Raw genomic sequence first — 26,060 nt, 5'->3', positions numbered from 1 at the left:
ACCTCCAAGCCCTGAGCTCCTCCAGTCCCAATGACATCCCCACCACCTCCACACCCCTGACCCTGCAGCCCCTGTGCTGTCCCTGTGCCCTGAGCACGGTGGCAGACCTGCTCATGGAACGCCATGTTCCGGGTCCTCCCCCCCGTGACAGCCCACTGTCCCCACGTTCCAAGCCTTCCCAGCCCTGGTGGAACCCCGTTACCTCCATGTCCAGAGCCCACATGCCCAGTGACAATGCAGCCCCCCAGATACAGCGACGCCCCCGTGCCCGGTGACACCCCCGGTACCCCCAGCCGTGTGACAGTGCCCCGATCCCCCAGCCCCAGTGAGGACCCTGAGCCCGAATCCAAGCAACCCCAGCCCGAGTGACACCTCCGTTACCGCCGCTCTCCAAACGCACAGGCCCCTCACACCCGTGCTCCAGATGTCCCCCATCCCCGGCGTCCACCCCGCACTCCGGTGACGTCCCCGTTACCCCGTGTGCCCCATCCCCGGTCACAGCCCCGTTACCCCGTGTGCCCCATCCCCGGTCACAGCCCCGTTACTCTGTGTCCCCCCATCCCCGGTCACAGCCCCGTTACTCTGTTGCCCCTATCCCCGGTCACAGCCCCGTTACCCCGTGTGCCCCTATCCCCGGTCACAGCCCCGTTACCCCGTGTGCCCCTATCCCCGGTCACAGCCCCGTTACTCTGTGTGCCCCCATCCCCGGTCACAGCCCCGTTACTCTGTGTGCCCCCATCCCCGGTCACAGCCCCGTTACCCCGTGTGCCCCCATCCCCGGTCACAGCCCCGTTACCCCGTGTGCCCCTATCCCCAGTCACAGCCCCGTTACCCCGTGTCCCCCCATCCCCGGTCACACCCCCGTTACCCCGTGTGCCCCCATCCCCGGTCACACCCCCGTTACCCCGTGTGCCCCCATCCCCGGTCACACCCCCGTTACCCCGTGTGCCTCTATCCCCGGTCACACCCCCGTTACCCCGTGTTCCCCCTTCAGTCCCCGCTGTCGCCCCCGGTCCCCCCCACCTGCCGCCATGGCGCGCGCCGCCGGATCAACCGTCCCGCGTGGCCGCAGCCAATCAGCGGCGCGATAACGCCTGTCACGTGATCGTATCCCGCCCCAACCCCGCCCCCGGGCGCTGACCCCGCCCCCTTCCCCTCCCCTCGGTCGCGACGCGATCGCGACAGAGCCGGGCACGAGCGCTCGGGGCGAGGGGACTTTATGTGCCCGGGGCTCAGAGCGAAGGGTCGCCGAAGCCGAAGCGGTGCTGGGCGTCGCGGATCTCCTGCAGCAGCGCGTCGTTCTGCAGGCCGAGCTGCGGGAGAGGGGAGCGGGGTCAGGGCCGCGCTGCGCGGGACTGACTGCCCGGGAGACGCGGGGCTGCGACACCGGCGGGACTGGGACCGTCCCGCGGCACCGCCGCGCTCCCAGCTGGGCAGGGAGCGGGGTGAGCGGTCGGTGCCGCCCGCAGCCCCGCCCGCCCCGCGGGGTACGGACACGAACCTTGACGGTGTATTTGTAACACTGCTCTGCCTCCAGCCGCCGCCCGCCCTGCAACACAGCACCGGGGGGAATCCTGGGGTGCGTCAGGCAGGAAAAGACCCTGAGACCATCAGATCCCCCCATTCTCTCAGCACTGCCAAGGCCACCAGTGAACCGTGTCCCCAAGTGACACATCCTAGGGGCTTTTAAATCCCCCAAGGCATGGGGACACCCCCACTGCCCCCGAGCAGCTGTGCCAGTGCCTGGCCACCCTTTCTGTGAAGAAATTTTCCCAATATCCAACCTAAACCTCCTCTGGCACAGCCTGAGGCCTTTTCTCTTTGTCCTGTACCTGTTCCGTGGGACTCCCCCCGGCTGTTCCCTCCTGTCAGGAGTTGTGCAGAGCCACAAGGTCCCCCCTGAGCCTCCTTTTCTCCAGCATGAGCCCCTTTCCCAGCTCCCTCAGCCTCTCCTGGTGCTCCAGTCCCTTCCCCAGCTCTGTTCCCTTCTCTAGACATGCTCCAGCCCCTCAGTGTCTTGTCATGAGAGGACCCAATAGGATCCCAGGATTTAGGGTGCCTCAGCAGTGGCCAGCACCCCAGGAAAGACATGGCATCTCTGTGGAATGACATTTGTAAGAAGCTCAGCAGGGAGGACATGCCCCAGGGCAATCGGTGCCTCAGAGTGCTGCTTTTGCCATCCAAGCACTCTTTTCCCCAAACTTTTTATCACAGAACTCTACACCAGCTCTTCAGGTTCATGAGCAGATGCCAACCTCCCCACCAGCCCAATAAACCTCCCAAGAACCTCCACTCCATCAGGCTGGCACGGGCTGGGCACTCACCTGCAGGCAGATGAGGGCGAGGTATCCCCACACTTCAGCGTTGGTGTTATTCAGGGCATTGGCTTCAGAGAGAGCATCTTCTGCTTCCAGCATCTCTTCCAGCTTGACGGAGAGAAGGAGAGGCATGGACAAATGACAGAGAGCAGGCAGAAAGGGCTTCCCAACTGAACAGGCATTGCTCTAACAGCAGAAGAAATCAGTGCAACAGAAGCTCCTAGGAGGGCTTCCCTGAGAGAAATGTGGGGGAAGGGATTTAAGGCACAGACAAGGAGTTATCCTCAGTGCCAGAGCGTCGAAATCTCCAGTCTGGAGCAGGAGCTTCCCACTGCTGACCCCTGTGGGATCACACACTATTTCTAAATTAGCCTCCAGCTGTAAGGAAAGCAGCACAAACCCCTTCAGCTCCAGGAACTGAGTGATCCAGCTCCATGAGGAAAGGTGGCTGTGTTCCTGCTCCCTATTCCTGCTGTGCAGCAGCTCTGGGCATGCAGGGGGAGCTAGTGCCCAGGCCACCACTCAGCTCCCTAACCCTATTCCACAGCCTCCCAGGAGGTAACATTTGGCCAAGGGGGAACAGAAGTTTAAATTCCTTCCTTGATTGCTTCCTCAGCCAAACTCCCTTGGAGGAACCTGGCAAGGTGTCCCTTGGGGAGATTCCTGATGGCTGTGTGTCCTTGGCAGCCCCTCAGAAGTGCTGGATTCCCTTGGACAGGGAAAGAACCGAGATTCCTCCCTGCTGACATCCCACTCAGTGCCTTGGTGACATGCAGGTCACGTGCAGGCAGGAACTCGGAGCAGAGCCCAGCTTGTTTGCCATGACACCCTGGGGAAGGAGGTGCTGGCAGGAGCTGGGATGAGGGGAAAGGATGGCTGTTCCCTGCCACTGTGATTTCATGAAAATCCTTTCACTAGGATTTTTCTCCTGAGAAGCTGAGAAGCCTCAGAAAGGAAATGTAAATAATAACTATCTGATGGCTGTGGAATGTGGTCTGGAGATGGTTTACCAACAGGTACATCTTTGATTGGTCTCGTGTGGATTGTTTTTACTTAATCACCAATCCCAGTCCAGCTGTGTTGGACTCTCTGGTCAGTCACAAGATTTTATTATTCATTCCTTTCCAGCCTTCTAATGAAATCCTTTCTTCTATTCTTTTAGTATAGTTTAGGATAGAATTTTCTTTTAATATAAAATATATCATAAAATAATAAATCAGCCTTCTGAAACATGAAGTCAAGATTCTCATCTCTTCCCTCATCCTGGGGACCCTCAAACACCACCACAGTTCCCAGAGCAGGGGCTGAAGGAGACACCATCCAGGTGCCACGTTGGGGCTGTCACAGCACACAGGACACGATGGCATTTGGGAGCACTGGCTCACAGGCAGCCAGGAGTTGCTTTAAACAAGGGGATCCTGCAAAAACCAAGCCCTGTGTCCCATGCCACCAAGTGAAGCCCAGAGGACACGAAGGCAGCTGCACTCACCCTGTAGCAAGCGATGCCCACGCCCAGCCAGGTGAGACAGGAGGCAGAGTGGTCACAGGCGAGCAGGTAGATGTGCTTGGCCCGGCCGTACTGCCAGGAGAGAGACAGACACATCCTCTGCATCACTCCCCAGACAGGGCTTTGCCAAACACCCTGTTTCCATGGGGCTCAGACACCCACTGGCCCCCCTGCTGCTGCAGGAGTGATTTGTTCTGTGGTACCTTGCCCTCCATAGCCCTGCTGGCTGCTCACCTCTTTCTCGTCCAGGTAGATGGAGCCCAGGCGCAGGTACACAAAGTGCATACCAGCAGCATCCTCCTCAAAGCTGATGACTCGCTCGTAGCAATCCTTGGCTTTGTCAAACTCCTTCTGCAGGAAGCACAGGTGCCCTTTCTGAGCCCAGACATTTGGATTCTGTGCACCAAAAACCAGGAGTCAGACACGGATGGGAGAAACACCTGAGAGGGCGCTGGGACACTGCACAGAAAGGAGGAGCTGAGCAGTGCTTCATTGTATTATCACAACAGCTCCCTGTGCAGTGCTCCAGGCTGGGGACAGTGTGGCTGGAAGCTGCCTGGTGGCAAAGGAAGGACCTGGGGGTGCTGGGTCGCAGCAGCTGAACCTGAGCCAGGTGTGCCCAGGTGGGCAAGCAGGCCAATGGCCCCTGGCCTGTGTCAGCCATGGCGTGGCTGGCAGGAGCAGGGCACTGCTTGTGGCCCTGTGCTGGGCACTGGGGAGGCCACAGCTCCAGGGCTGTGTCCAGCCCTGGGCCCCTTGTGACAGGAGAGACCTGGAGGGGCTGGAGCAGGTGCAGGGAAGGGAACAGAGCTGGGGAGGGAGCTGGAGCACCAGGGGCAGCTGAAGGAGCTGGGAAGGGGCTCAGCCTGGAGAAAAGGAGGCTCAGGAGGGACCTTGTGGCTCTGTAAAACTCCTGACAGGAGGGGACAGCCGAGGGGTTGGGCTCTGCTCCCAGGGAACAGGGACAGGACAAGGGGAAATGGCCTCAAGTTATGCCAAGACACATTGGGATATTGGGAAAATTTCTTCATGGAAAGGGTGGTCAGGCACTGGCACAGCTGCCCAGGGCAGTGGTGGATTCACCATCCCTGGAGGGATTTAAAAGCTGTGTGGACATTGTTTAATTGTGAACATGGTGGTGCTGGGGAATGGGTGGATTTGATGATCTCAGAGGGCTTTTCCAACCGAAATGATTCCATGATTCTGTGATATCAGGGCAGGGTTTATGGAGAGAGTTAAGGTCAGTGGGCTGCCTGCAGGAGGACACCAGCAATGGGATCCCCCTCCAGCTCCCTGCCCAGTGTCCTGCCTGCACACAGCATTCCCAGGTGTCATCTTCCCCCTGCTTTCCTTTCACTCTGCCTCCCCAAAGAGAGCTCAATAGCAACCTTGTTTGTCATGAAACAGAACCTGACTCCCCACCCAGGGACAGAGGATCAGGATATACCTATTGAGAGAGAAAAGAAAGGCAGATGTAGAGAAGGAGAGGCAGAGACAGGCTCTGAGCTGCTGCTGCCTGTGCAGGGAGTGACAGGAGGCTGTGACAACAGGATAACAAAGAGAGCAGTGCTGCAGCCCCAGCCTGGTGTGACTGCCCTCCCACTGAATGCTCTGGACTGGCACTGGAAGGGTGAGGTGGGAATGAAACAGGGGCTCTGGACTCTCACACACCAAGGGGTCGATGCGCACGGCCTCGTGCAGACACTCCCCCCATCTGGGCAAGTCCTCCCGCAGCTGGTAGGTCCAGGCCAGGGCCAGGTAGTAGGCACAGGTGGGGCCTCCCTGAAGGCTCAGCAGCTCGTGGGCCAGTGCCTTGTGAACAAACTGGGGAGGAACAGCACAGGGGGTGGTTAGGGGAGCAGGGACACCAGGGACACCACAGCAGGACAGGGCGGGAGAGCTGACTGACACCTCTCTGACTTCCACAAACAGAAAACACAAAGGAAATTTCTTTTTCCCCTCTTTTGAATGTTGGTCTAGTGGAAGGTATCCCTGATCTAGTGGAAAATGTCTCTGCCCAGAGCAGGGGGTTGAAATGAGATGAACTTCAAGGTCCCTTCCAAACCAAACCCAGGATTCCATTTAGTTGCTTTAAGCAACTCTTTCTGCCATGTCAGGTTTAGGCAGGCAGCACAATGTGACCGCCAGAGATGTCCCAGAGATGACTTGGAAGGACAGGCACATTCCACAGCTGATACAAAAATCCCTCCAGCATACACAAGTGTCTGAATCACAGGAGTTCAGGCATCTTGGAAGCACCACAATAATGGATCCCATCTCTGAATGCACGGGGAAGAGCACCCTGTACCATTTCTGAGCTGTTCCTCTGCAGCAAGCAGTGCTGGGCTGTGTGTCCACAGCCAGCACTGTGGGCTCCATTCTCTGCCTGGCCACACTTTTGCATCTCTGGGCAGTGGTGGCTTTGCTCCCTCTTGTGCTCAGCCTCTGGAGTAGCCATGGCTCATTCTCTGAGGCTCAGAAAGGGGCTGGCTGGAGCTCTTTGGGAAGAAACCAGCCTCCCTCCCCACTCCTCCTGCTAAACTGACCCGGACAGCATTGAATTGCATCAGGAATTCCACTGTCTTCATGAAGATTGTGCAGGGAGGTGGCTGAGGTTCTGGAGCTGCAAGAAAATATGTCTCTGTCAGTCCCAAAGTGGGGGTTTTATTTCTGGAGCCAAAGCAGTTCCTGGCATCCCAATGGGGATAGAAAAATCCCTGCAACATGGAACAAAACCCAGGAGGTGGCAGGGAAGGCTGAAGCAGAGATTAACTCAGCATTTCTTTATGAAGGGCTTAAGTTTTCTAGGAGATCTGAAAAGAAATTACACTCTTCACCCACTAATTTTCCAGTCCAAACCTAGAGGAAAAAAGGTGGAAATTTATGAATTATGCTTGTCAGAGATAACTACAGTGAGGCCTCCCCAAAGCAAGCAGGGGGCCCTGAGGCACACAGCACTGCCATTTCCACCACCACAGGGGGCTGTGGAGGAGGCAAATCCCACACCACACAACCAGAGGGGATCCCTAGGGACACTTAAAGAGCTGGCATCTCAGGAGGAAGAAAAGGAAGGTGCAGGGTGCAGTGATGTGAGAGAGAGAGCTGCATTCACCTGTTGGCTGTCCATCCTGAGATGTGCTGCTCTGAAAATCAGAGTGAACCTGCTTTGCCTGCAGATTCCCTGGCTCAGGAGAGACAACAGGCATTGGCAGCTCGGGGGCCATGGCTCACTGCTCCCACATTACTCCCCACCATTCCCACAGGACCATCTCCCAGCTCTCCATGTCCCCATTCCCAAACCTTCTGGGACTGGGGTTTCCTGAAGTGCTGTAGCCTCTTCCTTGGATGTCACACCTTCCAGGTCCTCTGGTGGTTTGTCAGCTGAGCCATCTGGAATCTTCTCTGGAACGAAACCTCCAACAAACATTAGGTGGAAAGCCATAAATTTCCCAGTTTAGAACATGATTCCACAAAAGAAAAAAAAAAAGAAAATATAAAAGATCAATCAGGTTTTCAAAGCTGGGAAGAAATTTCTTTGCAGAAGGCAGTACCTGGGGCTGGGGTTTTTAGCACAAGATTACCATGTGAAGCTAGAAACAGGTATACATGAGGCAGGATGAGAGGAAACAGCCTCAAGTTGGGAGGTCTATGTTCAATGACAGCAAAAAATTTATTCACAGAAAGGGTGGTCAGGCATTGGATCAGGCTGCCCAGGGCAGTGGTGGAGTCCCCATCCCTGGAAGTGTTCAAAGGCCATGTGGATGTGACAGCTGGGATATGGGCTAGTGATGAACACAGCAGTGCTGGGTTAACAGTTGGACTCGATCTTGGAGGTCCTTTCCAGCCTTAGTCATGCCATGATTCTATGAATATCCCTTTCCTCATAATCAGAAGGGACAAAACCCTGCATGTGTCACGAGCTGCCTGCCTGAGGCACTGTGCATGAGTGGTGATAATGTTAAAAATAAAGCCAGTCAGCATTTCCTGCAGCCTGGCCAAATATTTGGGACTCAGGACAGACAGCCTCAGCTCGGGCTGGACTCAGAGGGGCTCCAAAGGAAGCCTTGGCCTCAGGGTCACTGCCAAGCAGCTGGTTTGCCCTTTGGATTGCTGTGTTGGGAACTCACAGTGACAGCTTCCATGGAATTCTGTTCTAGCTCACAGTCCACATCTTCTACCTTTACCCTTTGTACTTCTCCTCCTAAAAACTCTCCTCCTTCCCCTGTTCCCCACACAGATCCACCCCTCCTTGCTGGTGTCAGGGCACCTCCTGGGTTTGTCTGTTACCTGCCTCTGTGCTGGCAGAACTGGGCTTTTCCCCTTCTCCCTCAGCAGACTCAAGGATTCTCCTCTCTTCCTCAAGCTGGGCTCGCAGGAGCTTCTTAGCCTCACGGAAGCTCCTTTCTGCCTGAATGTAATTATTCTGCAGCTCATAAAACAAACCTGTGGGAGAGACAGAGCAGCATCAGCAGACACCCAAAGGAAAAAATAATGTTTCTCTTAGCCCTCAGCTTGGAGCAGGGAGGGCTGGGGGCAGGAACAATGCTTGGCTCTACAGGAATACCTTGAGCACCAGACTGGCTTGGTTTTGTACCTGCAAGGGTCCAGGCTATGATGCTGGATGGGTCCAAGCAGCAGGCATCGTCAAAGAAAATCTCTGCCTCTTCGTAGGTTTGCAGCTTGACACACACAATCCCACAGAGCAGCAAGCTGGGGCAGGGGCAGAGCAGTCAGCCTTGCAGCCCCAGCAGTGGTGTGGAGGATTCACTCCCCACCCTCCCCACCCACCCACCAGGAGCACTCAGCACCTTTGGACGTGCTGGGAGTCCAGACAAACGGCCTGCTGGAAGCATTCCTGGGCTTTGGTGGCATCCTCATACAGGAGGCAGAAGGCTCCATAGTCCAGCCAGGCCTGGATGCTGCGCTGGTCCCGAGCTATTCTCTGCACAACAGAGATCATCACTGCAGGCAGGCTCAGCACATGCCATGGACTGGGCAGGCAATTCTGGAGTGATCACAGCTTCCCTGGCCACCCCAGCCCAGCTGAGCAGGAATCAAGACCTTGTTTGTCACATGCAAGGATGTCCCCTAAATGGGATTGTGCTGGAAGCCCACTTCCCCCAAGCCTTCTCCACCTAACACGTGTCCTCCAGCTCCAGCTGACGCCTCCTAGGGCCCAGTGTCCCCAGAACTGACCCAGCACATCCCATTTGCCCTGGCCTCGAGGCTGGAGTCCTCAGTGACCCAGCCAGGGACAATCTCACATCCTGCAGAGAGCAGCATTTCCCTGGGAAATCCCTCCCAAATCCTACTTCAGCCTGAGTATCCTGGTGACGCTCAGCTCCTTCCTCCCTCCACCACAGTGGGGGCTGGCTGAGCTGTGAGCAGTGGCCCCACTGTGCTGCTGGGCTGTGCCAGTCCCCTGGGGTGATGGCAGGAGAGATCTGGGGCTCCCTCACCTGATTGTAGAAGACAGAGGCCAGTTTGAGGTCCTTGTTGGCTTCAGCTTCACGAGCAAAGAGCAAGAGCTGCTCCATGGTCGTGTTGGGTGGAGGGGCAGGAGAAACATCTTCCCCAGACAGGAGCTGGTAGGGAAGGAGACAGTGTTAGCCCTGGGGAAGGGAAGAGTGCTTTGTGTGATCCCAGCATGGCAGCAGGTCCCACACCAGCACTGCACACAGTACAGACCAGTAGGGCTGGGGCTGGCACTGGGAAGGGCAGGCTGCTCTGTGCTGGGACACATTCCCACCATTTCCAGGTACCTCTGCCACACAGGCACAGGGCAATATCAATTTTTACAAGGACGTGGAGGGGCAGGACAAGGGGGAAAGACTTCCCACTGCCAGAGGGTAGGGTTAGATATTGGAAAAGAATTCTTCCCTGTGAGGGTGGGCAGGCCCTGGCACAGGTTGCCCACAGAAGCTGTGGCTGCTCCTGGATCCCTGGAAGTGTCCAGGGCCAGGCTGGATGGGGTTTGGAGCAACCTGAGATAGTGGAAGGTGTCCCTGCCCATGGCAGGGGGTGAATGAGATGAGCTTTAAGGTCCTTTCCAAACCTGTCTGGGATCCTATGATTATTCACAGCATTCCCTAGATCAAAGTGATGACAAACTTCAGTGGGACCACTCACTGGTGACCTCAGCTCCTGCTTTGCCCAGCTACCCTCACCATGTGCCAGCTACAGCAGCTTCACCAGTACCTTCTCACACCTACCCAGGACTTTGAGCAGTGGGATACAAAGGCACTGGATCCCTGCCTCGAGTGTGGCTCATGCTCTACATGTGACAAGCACGAGCCTGCTTCTACCTTGAAGGCAAAAGTCCTTCCCCTGCCCTGGACCCAGAGTGAAGCCATGGCCTGAGTGACCCCGAGTTCCCCCACCTTGTTCAGGGCCACGTGCATGTGGTCCACGAGATACACATAGAGCTCACTGAGGAATGCCTGGAGCTGCTCCTTGGTCTCAAATGCTGTGGTCTTCAGGTATTTCTCCCTCACAATCTTCACCACAGAATACTGGGGAGACAAGGGACATTGTACAAGGCAGGTTCCTTCCTGTGCCCCCACCAGCTCTGTAATCACACACAGACAGAGCCTGAAGCTCCAACTTAGCTCTGAGAAATAAATCCATCCAAGCACTGATAGAAGAAAAAAAAAAGGCAAGCAAGGGGGATTTCCTTTCCCACCTCCCTGACAGCCTTTAGGGACAGCATGTGGATGGCTCATCTCCACAGGACAGAGAAGGAAGAGTGTGGAACCTCCTTTCCCTGCCGGGGCAGACTGGAAATGTGTGAGCAGCCAGCTTTGCTTTTCTCAGGTTATGAGCATGGGGCAAATGGATGGGAGTAGCTCCCAGCGATAGGAAGTGCTCTCTTGCTATGGGACCAAAGCAGCTTGGTGCCTGCTCCATTAGAGGGGAATCCTGTCTCTCAGTGCTCACTACAACAGCTCCAGGTGGCAGGAAGGGATTCTAGAGCACCACATCATCCTGGGTTACCACCACGGAGCAGCAGTTCCTCACTGAGAAAGTGTCTGGACAAAACAAGTAGGGAAGCAAAAAGCACAAAGGAGTCTTCACCTTAAGCTGTTCCTTAAATGCAAAATATTTCCCAGAGGTATTGAGCTCGTAGTTGAGCTGACGCTTTTGTTCCTCCATGGTTTCGTGGTCCATCACTCCCTGGTCAAGCAGCTGCTTCCCAAAAAGCTCATGGTACTCCCTCAGGATGGCAACAGCAACACTGGTGACACGTTTGTGATAATCTTCCACCACCTAGGAAAGAAATAAATAAATTTCACAAGCCACTTATGCAATCAACCTTGATATGTATTTGATTTGCCACAGCCCACGCCTCCCATTAACTCCACCTGACTCAAGTCTCAATTAGTCTGTCACACATCCTTTCCTGTCCACGCCTGAGGGCTGAGAAAATATCTGCAGGTAAACATAAAAGAGCTCCTTCCTGCTAGGATTTTCCATCACAACCCAGTATTCCAGTCACTGCTATCTCACCAATATAATTGGCTGTGAGTAAAACATATCTCATTTGCTGAGAGCCTTGAAACCCACGGCCAGCCCTCTTCAGCAGAACCTGTTATCTCCATAATCTTGGTCCTCAAAAATTCTTGGTGACCTGAGAAAGGTCAGGGCTGATTCCGTTCAGATTTGTCTGAGTCTGATGAAGCACAGGGGTTGGTCTGAGACAAGGAACTGTTGGGACTGCCCAGGATATAAATGTAAGGTGCTGGTAGCCTCTTTTCCCAGCATGCCATTTCCTTCCAAACATCCCCCCATGGCTGCCTTCCCTCCCTTTGCTCCATCTCTTCATGGCTTCCCTTTGAATGGGATGTGAACACAAGTGATGGATGGGTTCCCAAGGCACACTGCTGTGGAGATAACCCATACAGAAGTTTCCTTTTCTGTGTATTTCATAGAATATGTTGAACTGGAAGGGACTCACAAGGATCAAGTCCAGCTCCTGGCCCTGCACAGACACCCCAACAACCCCACCCTGGGCATCCCTGGCAGCGCTGTCCAATTACTCCTGGAGCTCTGGCAGCCTCGGGGCCGTGCCCATTCCCTGGGGAGCCTGGGCAGTGCCCAGCCACTCTTTTCCTAAAATCCATTAAAACCTCCCCTGACACAGCTCCAGCTGTTCCCTTGGGTCCTGTCACTGCTCACAAACAGCAGAGATTGAAGCTGCCCCTTGTGAGGAAGCTGCAGACCCCAAGGAGCTCCACCCTCAGTCTCTCTTCTCCTGGCTGAACATTCCAAGCCACCTCACACTCCTCCTATTTCCCTATTCCCTTCTAGACCCTTCCCCACCTTTGTGGCCCTGCACCCCTGATCTCTTCAAACCCCATCCCCATGTTGCTGTGGGCTGAGAATGAAGGCTCTGAGGGCAGGGTGGGGTGGCAGAATGGTGGCAAGGCCACAGGCTCTCACACCTACCTTCTTGGCTCCTTCTGTCCGCGGGACCAGCGCAGGGCGCTGAGGAATCAGCTCCTTGACCCTGTCAGGGAGAGCAGAGGAGAATCAGCAGAGCCACTGCCAGGGATGTTGGCTGGTGTAGTGTGAGGGCTCCACCCTGCCATCATGTCCATGAGACACCTCACAGGCAACCCTGTCATGACAGGGTTAACATTTATTGCCAATCCAAACTGCTCTCCTGGGGCAGCAGAGCTGTATCTTGGAGCTCCTGGTTCTGCAGAACAGGTGTGAGGAAGGAACAGCCTGAGGAAAGCTCTGTAGAATTTGGTCACTGAAGAATCCAGACCACCTGATCCATCAGTTCCAGCACTGCCCAGTTTGGCTGTGACACCCTTGGCCACACATGGACCCCCAGACACCAACCTCAGACCCCCAGACACCACCCAGCCCTGCCTGGGCCTCTGTGGAGTGACAATGACCTTCCATTAGGATTAGCATATTTTTAACTAAGCTTTTATTAAGGTGAGGGTGGCTGAGTACTGCAGCAGGATTCTCTGTGGAGTCTCCTTCCCTGGATATATCCAAAAAGCATCTGGACACAAAGCAATGTGCTCTGGGGAGCCCCAGTTGAACATGAACAGTGGTCTAGGCAAACATCAGGGATCACTTGCAAACTGAATCATTTTGGGATTCTGGAATTAAAATCCCTGGTGCCAAACCAGCCTTAATTAATTTAATTTTTTTTTCACTATTTCCTGCTTGCTGGACTCCAGAACACCCTCAGTCCTCAGAACATGATCCATCCCACCAAGCCAAGGTGCCACAGGCCTTGTTCAGGTGCACACAAGCAAGGAGGAGTGACACTGAATCCACACACATTGCAGAAGAGTAGAAATGTATAAAATAGGCCAGGAAAAGGTCTGTTCTAAGAGGGGTTCACCCTCCTCAGCCTGTTCCTCCTGGAAGACAGCAGGGAGCAGTGAGGACAACACATATACCTTCAATGAATGGATGACACTCCTGTTTGAGAGATATAAACCTGCTCCTCTTATACCTTATTCATCTGCTGCATTCACTTTTTTTTTATTCCATAAATTAGGTGTTTTATGCCTTTCTAACCCATAACACAGCAGGGCTGCCACTGGACAGGAACTGAAGTCTCAAAGCAGCAGAGATGAAAGAGCAGCTCTGCAGCAGAACAACATGAAAACTAACATAAAAGCCGAGGAATGGGTAAAACATTGTGAGAAAACTTCTGGAAAGCTAAAAATGAGAGAATGTTCTGGTGAAGCAACAGCAGCACTACCCGGGGCAGTCCACGCTGGTGGCCAGGACTGACCAAGCCACTGAACATCACATGCAAGAGGCAAGCACACGGGGATTAGAGGGAAACAAAGCCCAGACAGGAACACAGACACTGCTGTGCTGCTCTGGTGTCTCTTGTTTTGAGAGGAATGGCAGGGAGATGCCAGCTGGGATGAACAAGTGTTTTCCCAACACACCAGATGCCACGTCTAAAGCAGTCTGGCCAAATCCTCCTCCTGATTCCTGTGGGCTTTGTCTCAGGCTCTCTATGGAGTATTCCAAGGGGGGTTTGCTGTACAAGCCTCTCTCCAGCCTGCAGAGAGGAGCTGTCAGCCCCACAGCCCATCCTTACGCACCGCTGGACCAGCTCCTCCCGCAGCCGCTTTGGGACCAAGGGCCTGTCCAGCTTTATCTCCATCACCAGGAACGTTCCTGCCTCGATGTATTGCTGTGGAGAGAAACATTGCTCCCTGTGTCGTGCTGTCTGCAGCCAGTGCTGGCACAGTGAAATACTGAGCACACAGCCACACATCTCCCAACTGCAGAGATCCAGCTTGTTTTATAACCCGCCCTCAGAATGAGTTACAGCAGCAAAATCCAGCTCGAGAAACCAGGCTAGGGAAAAGGAGAGAGCCCAGATAATCAATCTGCCTGCAGAATGAATGTGCATTCCAGAGGAAGAAGCCAAAATATGAAGGGATAATTTAAATAAATGGCTGACAATTTACAGAGACCTTCTAGCCCAGTGTGCCAGCCTGCTCTCCAGGTGGACGTCACTGGAAGAACTCTGGGACAACATCTACGTAAAACATCCCTTGTCCAACTCACTCTTGAGGAATTTAATTGTGTGAAAGGTGCGAGACACCATCACAGTGATGCTCTACAGTCTCTCCTTCTCTTTGGAGAGACATAATTACCTGTCCTTCAAGGCTGAGATTTGTGACATTTTCAGATTCTCCAGTGCCATATGACAACTGGATTTTGAATGGGCTGAGTAACTATCAGGAAAAAGAAAAGATGTCTCTTGTTTCAGACTCAATAAATCTCAAATCTTTGCAAGTTCAAGCAGCACATCCTAGGATTTCAGATAAGGGAAAGCTGCAGGTTCCTTACAAGAAGTAGCTCCAATGTCTGCTCTCTGTGACCAGTGACAGGACCTTAGAGAATGGCTGGAGCTGTGCCAGGGATGGATTAGGCTGCACGTCAGGGAAAGATTCTTCCCCCAGAGGGTGGTTGGGCACTGTGACAACCCCAAGGCTAGCAGAGCTCCAGGAGTACTTGGACAACACTGTCAGGCACAGGATGGGACTGTTGGGGTGTCTGTGCACCGCCAGGAGTTGGACTCATGGTCCTTATGGATCCCTTCATGTTGAGAAGATTCTATGGGTCTAGGATAATGAGTATCTCTCATCCATCCCTGGCTCCTGTGTGTCCCAACTTCTTGTGACACAGAACCAGAGCAACCATGGTGCCACGTGCCTCCCCAGACCTTACCGTTGCATTGGAATCTTTCTCTTCCTTCTGAGCCTTATTGGAAGTAGATTTGCTGGAAGGAGAGGTCCCCAGCCTTTCCTTGCCCAGACTGAGCTGTGACCTGCGATCCCGGAAAATACTGTACTGAACTCTGGTCTGAAAAATAGAGAGAATCAAGGACAAAGCAGGCTTCCTCACTCACTTGCCTTAACCTCTCTCATCACAAAACACACTGTCAGGGTCTTAAATGCCTTAAGAAGTTTTGTAACCTCATTCTCTCCTCCTAGAGTTCAGCTGCTGGTGCTCCAGCCCAGCTCTGATCCTGTGTAGCTGTGAAGCCTCAGGTCAGACTATGAGACTCAGTGGGGGTCTCTCCATCTTCCCTCAAAGAGCTGTGTTTTCACTGAGGACTGGCCCTTGATCCTTGTCTGAGATATGTGCTGAATGTGCTGGGACCCAGATCCATGATCCTGAATTCCTGGGGGATCCTAGACCTGCCTCACAGCTATGGATTTGCCTGGTGATGAGGGCTGCTGGATGAATCTGTCTTCTCCCACCAGGCTTGCTCCACACATTTTTGGGGGTGCCCACCTGCCTGACAGCATCCCTTGGCTCCCAGCTCATTTTCTGGTGTGGAGCAGCCTCCCTGACATGCATCAGGGAATTGCAAGGAATAGGTTTGTCAGACTTTGTGTTTACACAGTGTTTGACCACCCAGACAGGCTGTTCCCTCCCACACATCTTGGTTACAGGAATTGGGCTAGCAAGAGTTATGGGGTTCCTGGGGAGAGGATGGAGCAGCTGTAGGGAAACTCCTTAGACCAAGAGGCAACCCAAAGCACCTGAGGAGTAAGGAGGACTTCACTTGTGACAGATAAATGGCACAGGACAAGCAGCACCATGCAGCCAAGGGGCCATTACTCATGGCAGGGAAGCAGAGCCCAGCAGACACACTGGTGCCCAGCCCAGCTCTGTAGAAGCCAGTAGGAGCAGGAAGGAGAAGGGCTGGAATTCACTCCAGCCCCTGCACCTGGACCACAGCCCCACAGGGAACATGGTGGGTAAAACCAGGCTGTACATTTGCCCTCCTGGAACAAGCTCTGGTCTGTTCCAGGAGGGAGAGACTGTGGGAAAATGGAGATGTAACTGTCACTCTTAGTAACAGAGAGGGAAAAAGGAAAAGACAAATAAACCTCGGTGAGCTAGAGCTGAAAGAGCTCCAGTGACAGCTTTTTTGGTGGTTGCCGGGGGTAACGCAATCCTTTTAAAGCCACTGTTTGCTCTTCCCAGCAACACTGTTCCCTTGCCCATGTTCCAGCCTGGGGAGAGTGGATCATGCTGGCACAGGAGGGAGTGGAGTGAGATTCAAAGCCTCTCTCAGCTCCCAGACCTGTTCACTCCCCCCCAGAAATCCCCTGCCTTGGAAAAACCTGCACCTAAAAGCTTGTATCATTAATTTTCTCCATCACCAGAAGGGCACTCAAGGCTCAGATCCAGCTCCAACTAGCACACTGTCCACCCTGCCTGCTCCCAAACTCCCTCTGTCCACTGTCCCTGCTCCCAAGGCCTCAGTGCAAAGCCAGCTGCAGAGCTGGAGCAGAGCCTGCTGCTCTCACCTTCCGAAACACCTCGCTGTCCTCGTAGTTGAAGACACGGAAGGCCCCTCGGATCTGCTTCACCCCAGGGCACAGCAAATGCAGCATGTTGACATATGCCACGCCATGGAAGGCAATCTGCTTGTCCTCATCTTTCTGGAAACACAGAGCAAGGGACTGAGATCCTGAACAGGCTGTTATTCTCCTTAAGGGAACAAGGTCACCAATCTCATTAAGAGAAGGCCACACAGCAAACTGATGCACCTGATGAGCCCGTGGTTCTGTCACTGGCACACAGCCGAGACAACCTGGATGAATACACTGGAGTCATTCCATATGTAGAATATTAATTTTATCCCAATCCCCATGGGGCAGCTTTTCTCTCTAATTCCTGCACTCTGCTGTTCCTCAGGGTGCTCTTGTTGAGATACAGCTGGAAGATTATCAGCTGTGTGTGGTTAGAAATCCAGGTGACCCTACCAGAATTGTGCATCTTAGGTTGGACAGACACCAAGTGGCTTAGGAGGTGTGGGAGGCCTGGCTAGAAGGATCATCAGCAGAGCTGTAAAATCCTGGCACTGTGAGTGCTGAAAGGGATTTACACCAACTTATATGGCTTTGCCCTGGGATAGATTAGGAGCTCTCACACAATCATCTGCCAGGAGCAGAACCATTCTCGAAGGGGCTGTTTCTCTGTTAAACCACCCTGGTTTAGATGCAAAAGCATAACTTACCTACAGCCTGAGAAAGGATGCAAGAACTTCCTCAAGCTGTTTCAAAACCCCACTGGCCACAGATCAGCTCAGTGAATTACTTTTAATTCTCTTCAGAGCCAGGCTGGACAAGCCTCTGAGTCACCTGGTCTAGTGGAAAGTGTCTCTGCCCGTGGTAGGGGGTTGGAAGAAGATGGAGTCCGGGGTCCCTTCCAACCCAAAATATTCTGTGATTTTAAAAGTCACCCTGTCCTCTTTCCAGTGAGCTACCACAGATCATCAGTGAGAGCTATAAGGAAAAAATATGACTCTGTAATTATTTAACAGTCCTATAAAGCTGATTTTTCACAAAGCCTCCTGCTCTCTGAGTCACTTTGGCAGTTTCAAGGCTGACTTTGGTATCACAAAGGCCTCAAGAGGAAAATGCCTGATAATGCAATGCTACTCCACAAGCCAGACCCTACTTTTACCTTTTCAGATTTGCTGGATTTCCTCTTGCCTGAGGACATCGTGCAGATCTCCACGGGCCAGTGGCGGCGCTCGGCAATGCGCGTCTGCAGGCTGGGCACAAAGGATGCAGGATGCACTGAGGAGATGCAGAAACCCAGCTGGAGAGCCCCACCACCCTCCTCTGTGCCCCAGCAGCTCCCCTTTGGTTTGCTTCACCCTATTCCCTCAGAAAACACCCTCAGGCCATGGGAACACTGTGATTTGGGGCAGGCTGGGTACATTTTCTGCTCTACCCACTGCTGTGTGCATTTATGGAACAGCCAGCTTTAAAACAACAGTGAGAGCAACACATTGGGCTTTCTCTCTCCCCCAGTTACTTCAGAAATAAGTAAGAAGGAATGTGATTAACGTTGGTATAAAACCTGAATTGTACAGAGCAAGTGGATCCTGAGCTTGCATTCAATGTGGCTGGTGACTCTGACACCAGCAGGCAGGTGGATGATGTGTAGGGAATATAATTTTAAAAATCATATGAGATAGAAGTGAGTATTTCCACACAAGGAGTAATTTGGCTGTGAAATGCACAGCCACGATGCAGCTGAGGCCAGAAAATAGCAGTATTCAAAGATAAATGGAACACTCATCCTGATCTTGAGCGTATCTGGAGCTGCTAAAGGCAACACTTATCCAATAAAAAAGCAAATGAAGAGTGCCCACATGGAGTGAAAGGTTTGAATGTATTTGGGATTCAGTAAAAACTTAATTAGCAGCTCAGAGGAGGGCTGTGTATGCAACTCTAGTCCAGGTCTGCTCACCATAACTGCTGCCCCTTCTTTCAAGCTATGCAGGGACCAGCCCCCAGCCCCAGCTGCTGGCAGCAGGAGAGAGCATTTGTGGCCTGCAGATAGTAGCTCCAGACAATTCATCTTTTCCCAGCACAGCAGAACAAAGCTGCTGCCAGCAGTCCAAGGCACTTCAAGAGCTGTGCCCTTGCTCAGGTGAATGCTTGTGGCAAAGAGACAGCAGCCATGGCAGGTGTGGCAGAGCCACAGTTTGACCCCCAAGTGGTCCAAGAGCACCTGCATGTTGCAGCTCCTTGCCTCAGGTCATTCTGATCATGTTCTGGGCTGGGTTGCTCAGGTCCCTTACATGGCCACGGCATCAGCGTCCAGGAAACAGCGCATTTCCGTGTCCCACACGACTCTCTTCGCGCTCTCCGCCTGAGTCCTGAATTCCCTGTCCTGTGAGAAACAGCGTGCAGTCAAAGCCAGGACAGCAAACTCCACAGCCTGCATCATCCTCAGAAGTGTCCCCAGGAGAGAACGTGAGTCAGACAGAGGTGTCCAAGTGCCCAAAGGCAGGCCAGCCCTGCAGAGAGGCTGACAGCCTCTCCTGCAGACACCATCAGCGTTAAGTGCCTGGCTCACGGGAGATAACCCAGCTCCCAGCCCAGCAGCTCAGTGTGGGTGTTTTCTGGGACCAGACCTGCCACATTCTCCTTTGGGATGTCTCCAGCAGTGAGTCAGCATGTCTGCTGTCCCAGGAGAACCACCTCTGTGCTGGACACTGCATAGTGACCACCCACCTCCCTCTCATACAAAGTCTCTCCATCCCTACTGGTTCTCTTCCAAACTCACCAGTCCTTCCTCACCTCGCTTTTGTTGAGCTCTCCATCCTCATCCTCATAGGGCCCACCAACAATGAAGGAGTCAGGTATGATCAGAGCATCAGGGGCCAGGACGGGGCCAAGGGGCCAGTTTTTGGGCCGGGGATATCGTTCCTTTTCCCCATCAGTTTTCAGGATGCCATTCTTGAAGAGCAATGGCAATTCTTTCTAGAGAGACAGGAGAAACAAAGGATTTGCATTTCTAACAGGAGCAGGAGCAAGAGCCAGCTGCTCCAAGCTGGGATAACAAAGCAAAGCAACAGTACAGGGTGCCTGGCTTGGAAAATGCACTCCACCACACGCATACAAAGAATGGAATAAAAATAAAGAGCCACGTGGAAAAAACCCTGCCAGTTTGAATCCAAATCTTTCCAAACAGACCTTTGTTTGTGTTAAAGAAACACATCACGCCACAGAGACTCTGAGACCTCCCAACAAAGGCTGCTGGTGCACAAGCACGGAAACTGTGCACCCCACGTGCCTGGACACTTGTTCCATGGGGTGGGAGAACAACCCAAACCCAGCCAAACCCCCGTCACTGTGCCTGGGCCATTCTCACCTCACCAGCTGCTGGCATTTGCAAGCAAGCCATGTAGTTTTGCTGGGCGTCAGGGGTAAAGGCTTCAGGGACAGAATAAGCTGCCTCCAGCGTGATGCTCAGGAGGTTCCCACTTGAAAACTGGGTGGCAGAGAGCAGGAGCTCTTTGGTGCTCACTGTCACTTCAAAGCCAGCCTGTGAGACAAAGATAAAATCGAGCCAGTGAACAATTATAGCTTGCCTGCTCTTAGGGAGAAGCAAGCAGAAACCCAAGGCCAGAACATATAATGTTATCTTGTGCCTCATCGTCGATGTAAAAGAAAACAGCCCAGCACAGGAAAGGAATCTCAGAATCAATTTGGCTCAATTGTGGTGTTTGTTTGTTTAAATCACAGCCTGGCTGAGGTATGGCACATGCCCCAAGGGTCTCATAAAATGAGCTGTGGAGAAAGAGGCAGGGTCTCATGAAAGGAGCCACAGAGAAAGAACATCAAGGGTGGAAAATGATGCTTTTTCCCTGGTGATTCAGAGAGCCACAGCTTTGCCTCTGCCCCATCTCCATGCTCTGTGTGCAGCCTTTAATTACCTGTCCCAGCCCTGGATGGATAGTGTGTGAGGGAAAACCAGCTGGTCAGCATTTATTACCTGTCCTCCCTAATGAGTGCCCCCCCACCTTGCTCACTGTGAACTCCTTTTAAACACAGAGCTGTTAATGGGATATCCACCCCTCCAGTTTGCTCCCGGTGCTCACTGCAGGCAGGCTCAGCAGCAAAATTGGACACATTTTCCCAGCCTCATACTTCAATCCCTATTTTAGTGACTGGGTACTTTGCAACCTGCTGAATGAATAAGGACCTTGCAGGAAAGGCAGTCAGAGTTTGTACAATAATGGACTCAGACATTTCATCTGCAGAAAGGAAGGCTAATAAAGCTGGGCAGGTGACCCTGCCACTGCCTTTTGGGGGGTTTTCAGCACTGTGCTTTCCATCTTTGTTATTTTTTGCAGAGCAATTGGGTAGCTGCACACATTAACATTTCCCAGCACGACCTCACCTATCAGAGGGAAGCAGGGACAGACGTCAGAGGGAGCGGGAAAGGCCTCCAAGCCCGTAACATATAGGGCTGTACCACATCCGTGATGAGCCAGGCAGCTGAGTCATGTTCTCCCTCCCATTAGAAAGCAGCAGAGAGCTGAATGAGGGAAGGAACAGTTCCAAATTCCACATACCGTGGTGGCCTCGGGGTAAAGCTTTGCTGATGGGGAGGCAGGCACTGCATACAAAGGAGCTAAGACCTTCAGTGAACGAACTCCTGGGAAGAAACAGGAATGAGAACAGCCTGAAGTGAGACCCTCTGCAAAGAATCACAGTCATGGAATGATCTGGGTTGGAAGGGACCTTAAAGATCACCTTGTTCTAGCCCGCTGCCATGGGCAGGAACACCCTACATGAGGCAAAATCATGGTTCTGAATTTTGATTTCATTCTGAACAAATTCTGAATGCTGAGCTACTCTCTCTCCCCCTGAGTCAGATTTTGCAGAGCTATAAAGGTTACTCTGTCCAAAGGAGATAAATTGTAGTCAGGGGTCCATAAGCAGAGATCAGAAAGTGCCAGGGAGCAAGGTGTGGTCATGGAGGCTGTAAAACTCAATGCTGTACCTTGCAGCAGAGGTAGAAGGTCCACCACAGCTTGGGCAAGAGGAGTGTTTTTCTCGACTTTCTCTGTTTTTTTCTTGTCCTTTGATGCCACTTCTAGCAGTGTCACTAGGGAGATAAAAAGAGAGGAGCTGGCAGAATTCCTTGGACCAGCAGGTCAGGCCCCAGGGAGGGTCTGTGCGAACTCTGGCACAAGCTCCTCTTCACCTCCCAAGGCTGACAAGCACAGCAAAGCCAAAGGAGCACGGGCCAACATGAAAGGGGATTCTTCCAGCTGGCAGAGATGGACAAGAAATGCTGAGAGCCTCCCAGCACTGCTGCTGAAGTGCTATTCCTGAACCAGTGACCCCTGCAGCGACAGCACCCAGCTCCAAGGTGGGAGATCTGGCACCAGCTACTTACAGAGCAGTGGTTTCTGCACAAGGACATCCAAGGAGTTGGGCCCATCGGGGCTGTACTCAAAGCTGGTGCTGAAGTCGTACTCTGCTGTCCCATCTGGCAGCACATTCGTCTTGGGGGAGTCTCCCAGGACTGCTCCATTGTACTCCACACGCACCACCGTATGCAGCAAGTTGCTTTTGAGAGTTTTCTGTCAAAAAATAAAAGAGTTCAGAGAGCAGCTGGCTCTGCAGCAGCATCCCAGGATCAGAGTTCCTCTGGCAGCAGCTCAGGTCAGTGACCAGGACAGGGCTCACTTGTCCACCACAAGAATGAGGAAGAGGAGCAGAGCTTGGCCACACTGAGACCTCACCATTCCCTGTCTTTAGGAGGGAAATTTTCTGTTTCACCATGCTGTGATGCCCCAAAGATTATCAGGAGCTGTGGCAAGGGAGATAGAAAGGCTCAGGCTTCACTTCAGGAAAGACACATCTTAAACAAATCCCAAAATACTCCACTGATATTTTTGTACTTCCAGGAAGCTTGAGACCTTTGCTGTCTCCTAAGAAAGCAGCTCTTGAGCTACAGGGATGAGCTCACAGGACACCTGTGGATGTCGTGTGGTGCAAAATGTCCTGAAATGGACAAGAGAAAACAGCCTCGAGTTGTGCCAGGGGAGGTTTAGGTTGGATATGAGGGAAAATTTATTCACTGTAAGGGTGGTCAGACAGCGGCACAGGGAAGTGGGGGAGTTCCCATCCCTACAAGTGTTCAAAAGATGTAGCACTTGGGAACATGCTTTACTGGTGTCCTTGGCAGTGCTGGGTTAAAGGTTGGACTTGATGGTCTCAGAAGCCTTTTCCAACCTACATGATTCCATGATTCTGTGAAATCAAAGGAAGGGCTCCAGCAGCTCTTAGGGAGCTCTGCAATTTGTTGTTACACCACCTTCATACCACTTGCTTTAATCAGAGATGAGGAGATTCAGATTTTACTTTGAATTTCAAATGTCTGAACAGAGGGGCTTAAACAGGGCTGGAGAGGGACAGGGAGGGTGCAGCACATGGCAGTGGGCACCTCCACAGCACAGGAAGTGCTGGGCAGCAGGTACCAAAGGGCTCCCTGCAGCAGAAACACACTTTAGCTCTCAATTCACAGAGCAGTGGCTGGACACAAGGACCATTGTACCCAAACCCAGCTTTTCCTCAGTGCTGAGCCATGGGGATGCCCAATCTGCCCTCAGCTCCCCCTCTCCCTGTCACTGGGGTAATTAGTTCCATGCTGGTTCTTACACAAAAAGAGATCTCTTTCACTTGGTTTTAATTTTCAGCCCTTCTCACTGTCTCCTTGAGCATACATCCTATGAATGGCTAAACAGAAGAATCCAATTAACCTTTCCCTGTACCATTAATTATCCAAGACTCCTCTCTCATCCTTCTCTACATTGCCTCTAATTAAGCAGATTCCACACTTATAGCTAGAAGTGGATTCCACATTCTTACAGCCGGGGTTTTTTTTCATCCTGTTGCTGTGATTATTGCCCTTTTGTAACCCCCCTCCCTTTTGTACAGCCCTTTCTCACGGTGGAGCAATCAGAACCACAAAGCAACATTCCAGATGCAATCAATCCAGCAGTCTTTCCTTCCCAGCATTGTTTATCCTCCTCTCATCTCATACCTCACCTAAGCTGCTGTTTGCTGAATCCATCAGTGTAAGAGGTACTTCAATACTACAATGTGAAAGCCTCAAGCAGGTGCTTTTGGATTGCTTTTTCTGTCTGCTGCTGGAGCAGAAGCAGGAATTTGCATTTTTTCTGCTTGCAGCAGGAGATGAGCTTCTCTTCCACATTCCCTCCCAAATGCCAGTTCCTCTGGAAGACTTTAAGGACAGCTGGATGCATCACATGGAAATCACAGCAGTGGTGGTTTGATTGGCACCAGCTCATAGCCTTGAACTGAATCCACTGCCTTTTTAAAACCAGAGCCACCCTATTGCTTTCAATATGATTTAAACAGCTGGAGCTGGGATGAAAATCTGGCTTTACACCCAAGGTGAGGTCCTTTCACAGGTTTTTGTCTGACTGATCACATTTTTGCTATATTCTGCTTTAAAAACCTCCCATTTCCATACAGTTAGAGAAGGCAAAGAGGTACATTTCACCCCAGTATCTCTGGCCTGTTGCTAGGGAGGTGTGCTCCCCAATTTACATGCCTCACAAGATTTTTCCTCTGTGTGAACTCCTCAGCAGGGAGGAGAAAGCCACAGTGTGGCATTGCTGAACCTCTGATACTCCCACCACACCTTCCTTTAGCCTTATCACCCCCCGCCTGCTCTCACAGGAGATCCCTGTGCACACAGAATTGCTCTGGCCTTGTTTATTAAATGAGTAGAGATATTTTCAGAACTTTACCAGGTCCTGTGCACTCACGACCGTGATCTGTACTGGCATTGGCTGTGACATACTGGGAAGAGCTGCAGCAGCAGGCTCCTTCCTACCAGTCAGCCCCGCAGGGACCTCCTCGGCTCTGCAGGAGAAAGAATGAGGAAAGAAACATGAAACTGCTCCATTCCTCTCCCAGATACCTCTGCAGGACACAGCAGTGCGGGCTGCAAGCGCTATTCAGGGCTTGGCTGTCAAAACACCATTGAATGCACAGGGCTTTGGCAGTGACGAATCTCTCACGAGGTGCAGGGGGAGGACTGGGAAAAATGTAATGTGAAAATTATCCATCTCTGTAAGCTTCACCCAGCTGCTGCTCCCAGGAAAGGTTTGTTGTGCCAGGCTGCTCTCGGCTCCCAGTACATCCCTGGCTCTCTTTTACTCCCTTTTTAAGTTAATGGTCATCCCATGGGACAAAGGCTGGCGGCCACCAGCCACATCCCCTCACGGCTCCCAAATGCCGTGGGGACAGGGCTCCTTCCACTCCTCAGGTTCGTGAACCACCCAGGATTCCCTCAGGGCTCCCCAAGGACCCCACGGCCCGCTCGCCTCACACCCCCAGGGCCTGGCAGCCCCCCCAGGGCAGCACTGATGGGCTCGGGGCTCCTCTCCCCCCAACAGCCCCTCACCGACAGTCCTGGGGGTCTCCAGCAGCCCCCACCCACGGGCCTGGCGGTTCTCCTGCCCCAGAACGGTCCTGCAGCCGCTCACCGACGGTCCCGGGGCTCTTCCCGACCTGGGGTGAACTTACAGCCCCCGAGCCCCGGGCCTAGGCGCTCTGCTGACTCGAGGGCTCCTCACCCACGGGCCTGGAAGCTCTCCTGCCCCAGAATGGTCCTGCAGCCCCCCACCGACAGCTCTGGAGACGCTCCCGCCCCGGGGGGCTCTTGCAGTCCCTGACCGGGAGCCCGCCGGGGCACGGTGCGGCGCCGGGGCTCGAACCTGCGGCTTGCCCGACTCGGCGGAGGGCTCGCGTCCCGTCACCACAGCGACGCGGCGGCTCCCGCGCGCCCCCGAAACCTCGCGCGACCCCGGCCCAGCCCCGCGTGTTGGGGGCGTGCCCGTGAGGCCGCGGCCGCCGCCATGATGGGTGTGGGCAGCCCTCACCAGCCCCCGGTGGGGCCGGGGTCTCTCCGAGCCGTGCCGTGTGAGCGGGCGGTGCTCTACGGCCACCGTGTCCCCCTTTGCAGCTTGGTGTGTCCGGCTGCTGCCAGAGCCCACTGCTGGCCTCCGCCCCGGCTGGCACAGGCCGTGGTGCCCACCCAGGCACTCCCTCACACCCCGCTGGGGGCCCTGAGGCGGTGGGAGCGGGGTGCCCGCACGCCGGGCTGGGGTGGGGTCCCAATGGCGGGGGGATGGGGCAATGACTTTGTGTCCCTATGGTCACAAAGGCGTCCCAGGGGTTTGGGGAGCCCCCCGGGCTCCCCGCAGGTTTGCGGTGTGGGACGCCCCAGGGTTTTGCGGCACCCCACTGCCGCCAGCGCGGCTTTTGGGGCGGGAGCCGGACCCCCGGAGCGGGTTGGCCCGTTCCCGGGGAGGGGATGCCCAGAATAGCTCCGCTATCTGATTCCGAGGGGCCGCGGCCGTCTGCACCGCC

General features: G+C 53.6%; 1 protein-coding gene across 2 annotated transcripts; it reads right to left on the bottom strand.

Moving 5' to 3' along the window:
* Nucleotides 1–1,186: 1,186 nt before the first annotated feature.
* CFAP70 (cilia and flagella associated protein 70) lies at nt 1,187–25,478 on the bottom strand. 2 transcript variants are annotated; one of them, XM_084216311.1, is made up of 27 exons: nt 25,406–25,478; nt 24,434–24,548; nt 22,048–22,234; nt 21,649–21,753; nt 21,218–21,300; nt 20,011–20,184; nt 19,437–19,619; nt 18,935–19,026; nt 17,806–17,896; nt 16,644–16,778; nt 15,049–15,183; nt 13,911–14,002; nt 12,271–12,331; nt 10,900–11,091; nt 10,206–10,337; nt 9,285–9,410; nt 8,634–8,767; nt 8,420–8,535; nt 8,113–8,268; nt 7,126–7,239; nt 6,372–6,448; nt 5,497–5,649; nt 4,060–4,221; nt 3,808–3,897; nt 2,325–2,426; nt 1,502–1,549; nt 1,187–1,313 (listed from the first exon to the last, which is right to left on the bottom strand). In XM_084216311.1, the coding sequence occupies exons 2-27, from the start codon at nt 24,482–24,484 to the stop codon at nt 1,233–1,235; spliced, it is 3,072 nt and encodes a 1,023-aa protein (XP_084072437.1). In that variant the 5' UTR covers nt 24,485–24,548; nt 25,406–25,478; the 3' UTR covers nt 1,187–1,232. The 2 variants fall into 2 exon arrangements, with proteins under 2 accessions (XP_084072437.1, XP_084072438.1); XM_084216312.1 differs by lacking the exon at nt 1,502–1,549 and having other exon boundaries at nt 1,206–1,313.
* Between the last annotated feature and the right edge of the window lie 582 nt (nt 25,479–26,060).

The sequence above is a fragment of the Fringilla coelebs genome (genome assembly GCF_963513975.1).
Source record: "Fringilla coelebs genome assembly, chromosome: 16".
Classification (NCBI taxonomy): Eukaryota; Metazoa; Chordata; class Aves; order Passeriformes; family Fringillidae; genus Fringilla; species Fringilla coelebs.
This window is presented reverse-complemented; position numbering and strand designations above follow the sequence as displayed.

Excerpts from the sequence above, each read along its gene's own strand:
- CFAP70 (XM_084216311.1), bottom strand. The coding sequence starts at position 24,484 with ATGTCACAGCCAATGCCAGTACAGATCACGGTCGTGAGTGCACAGGAC. Across the intron at positions 10,338-10,899 it reads CATTTAAGGAACAGCTTAAG|TATTCTGTGGTGAAGATTGT; the intron begins GTGAAGACTCCT and ends TTGTCTCCCCAG. Across the intron at positions 7,240-8,112 it reads TTCTGCCAGCACAGAGGCAG|GTTTCGTTCCAGAGAAGATT; the intron begins GTAACAGACAAA and ends TGTTTGTTGGAG.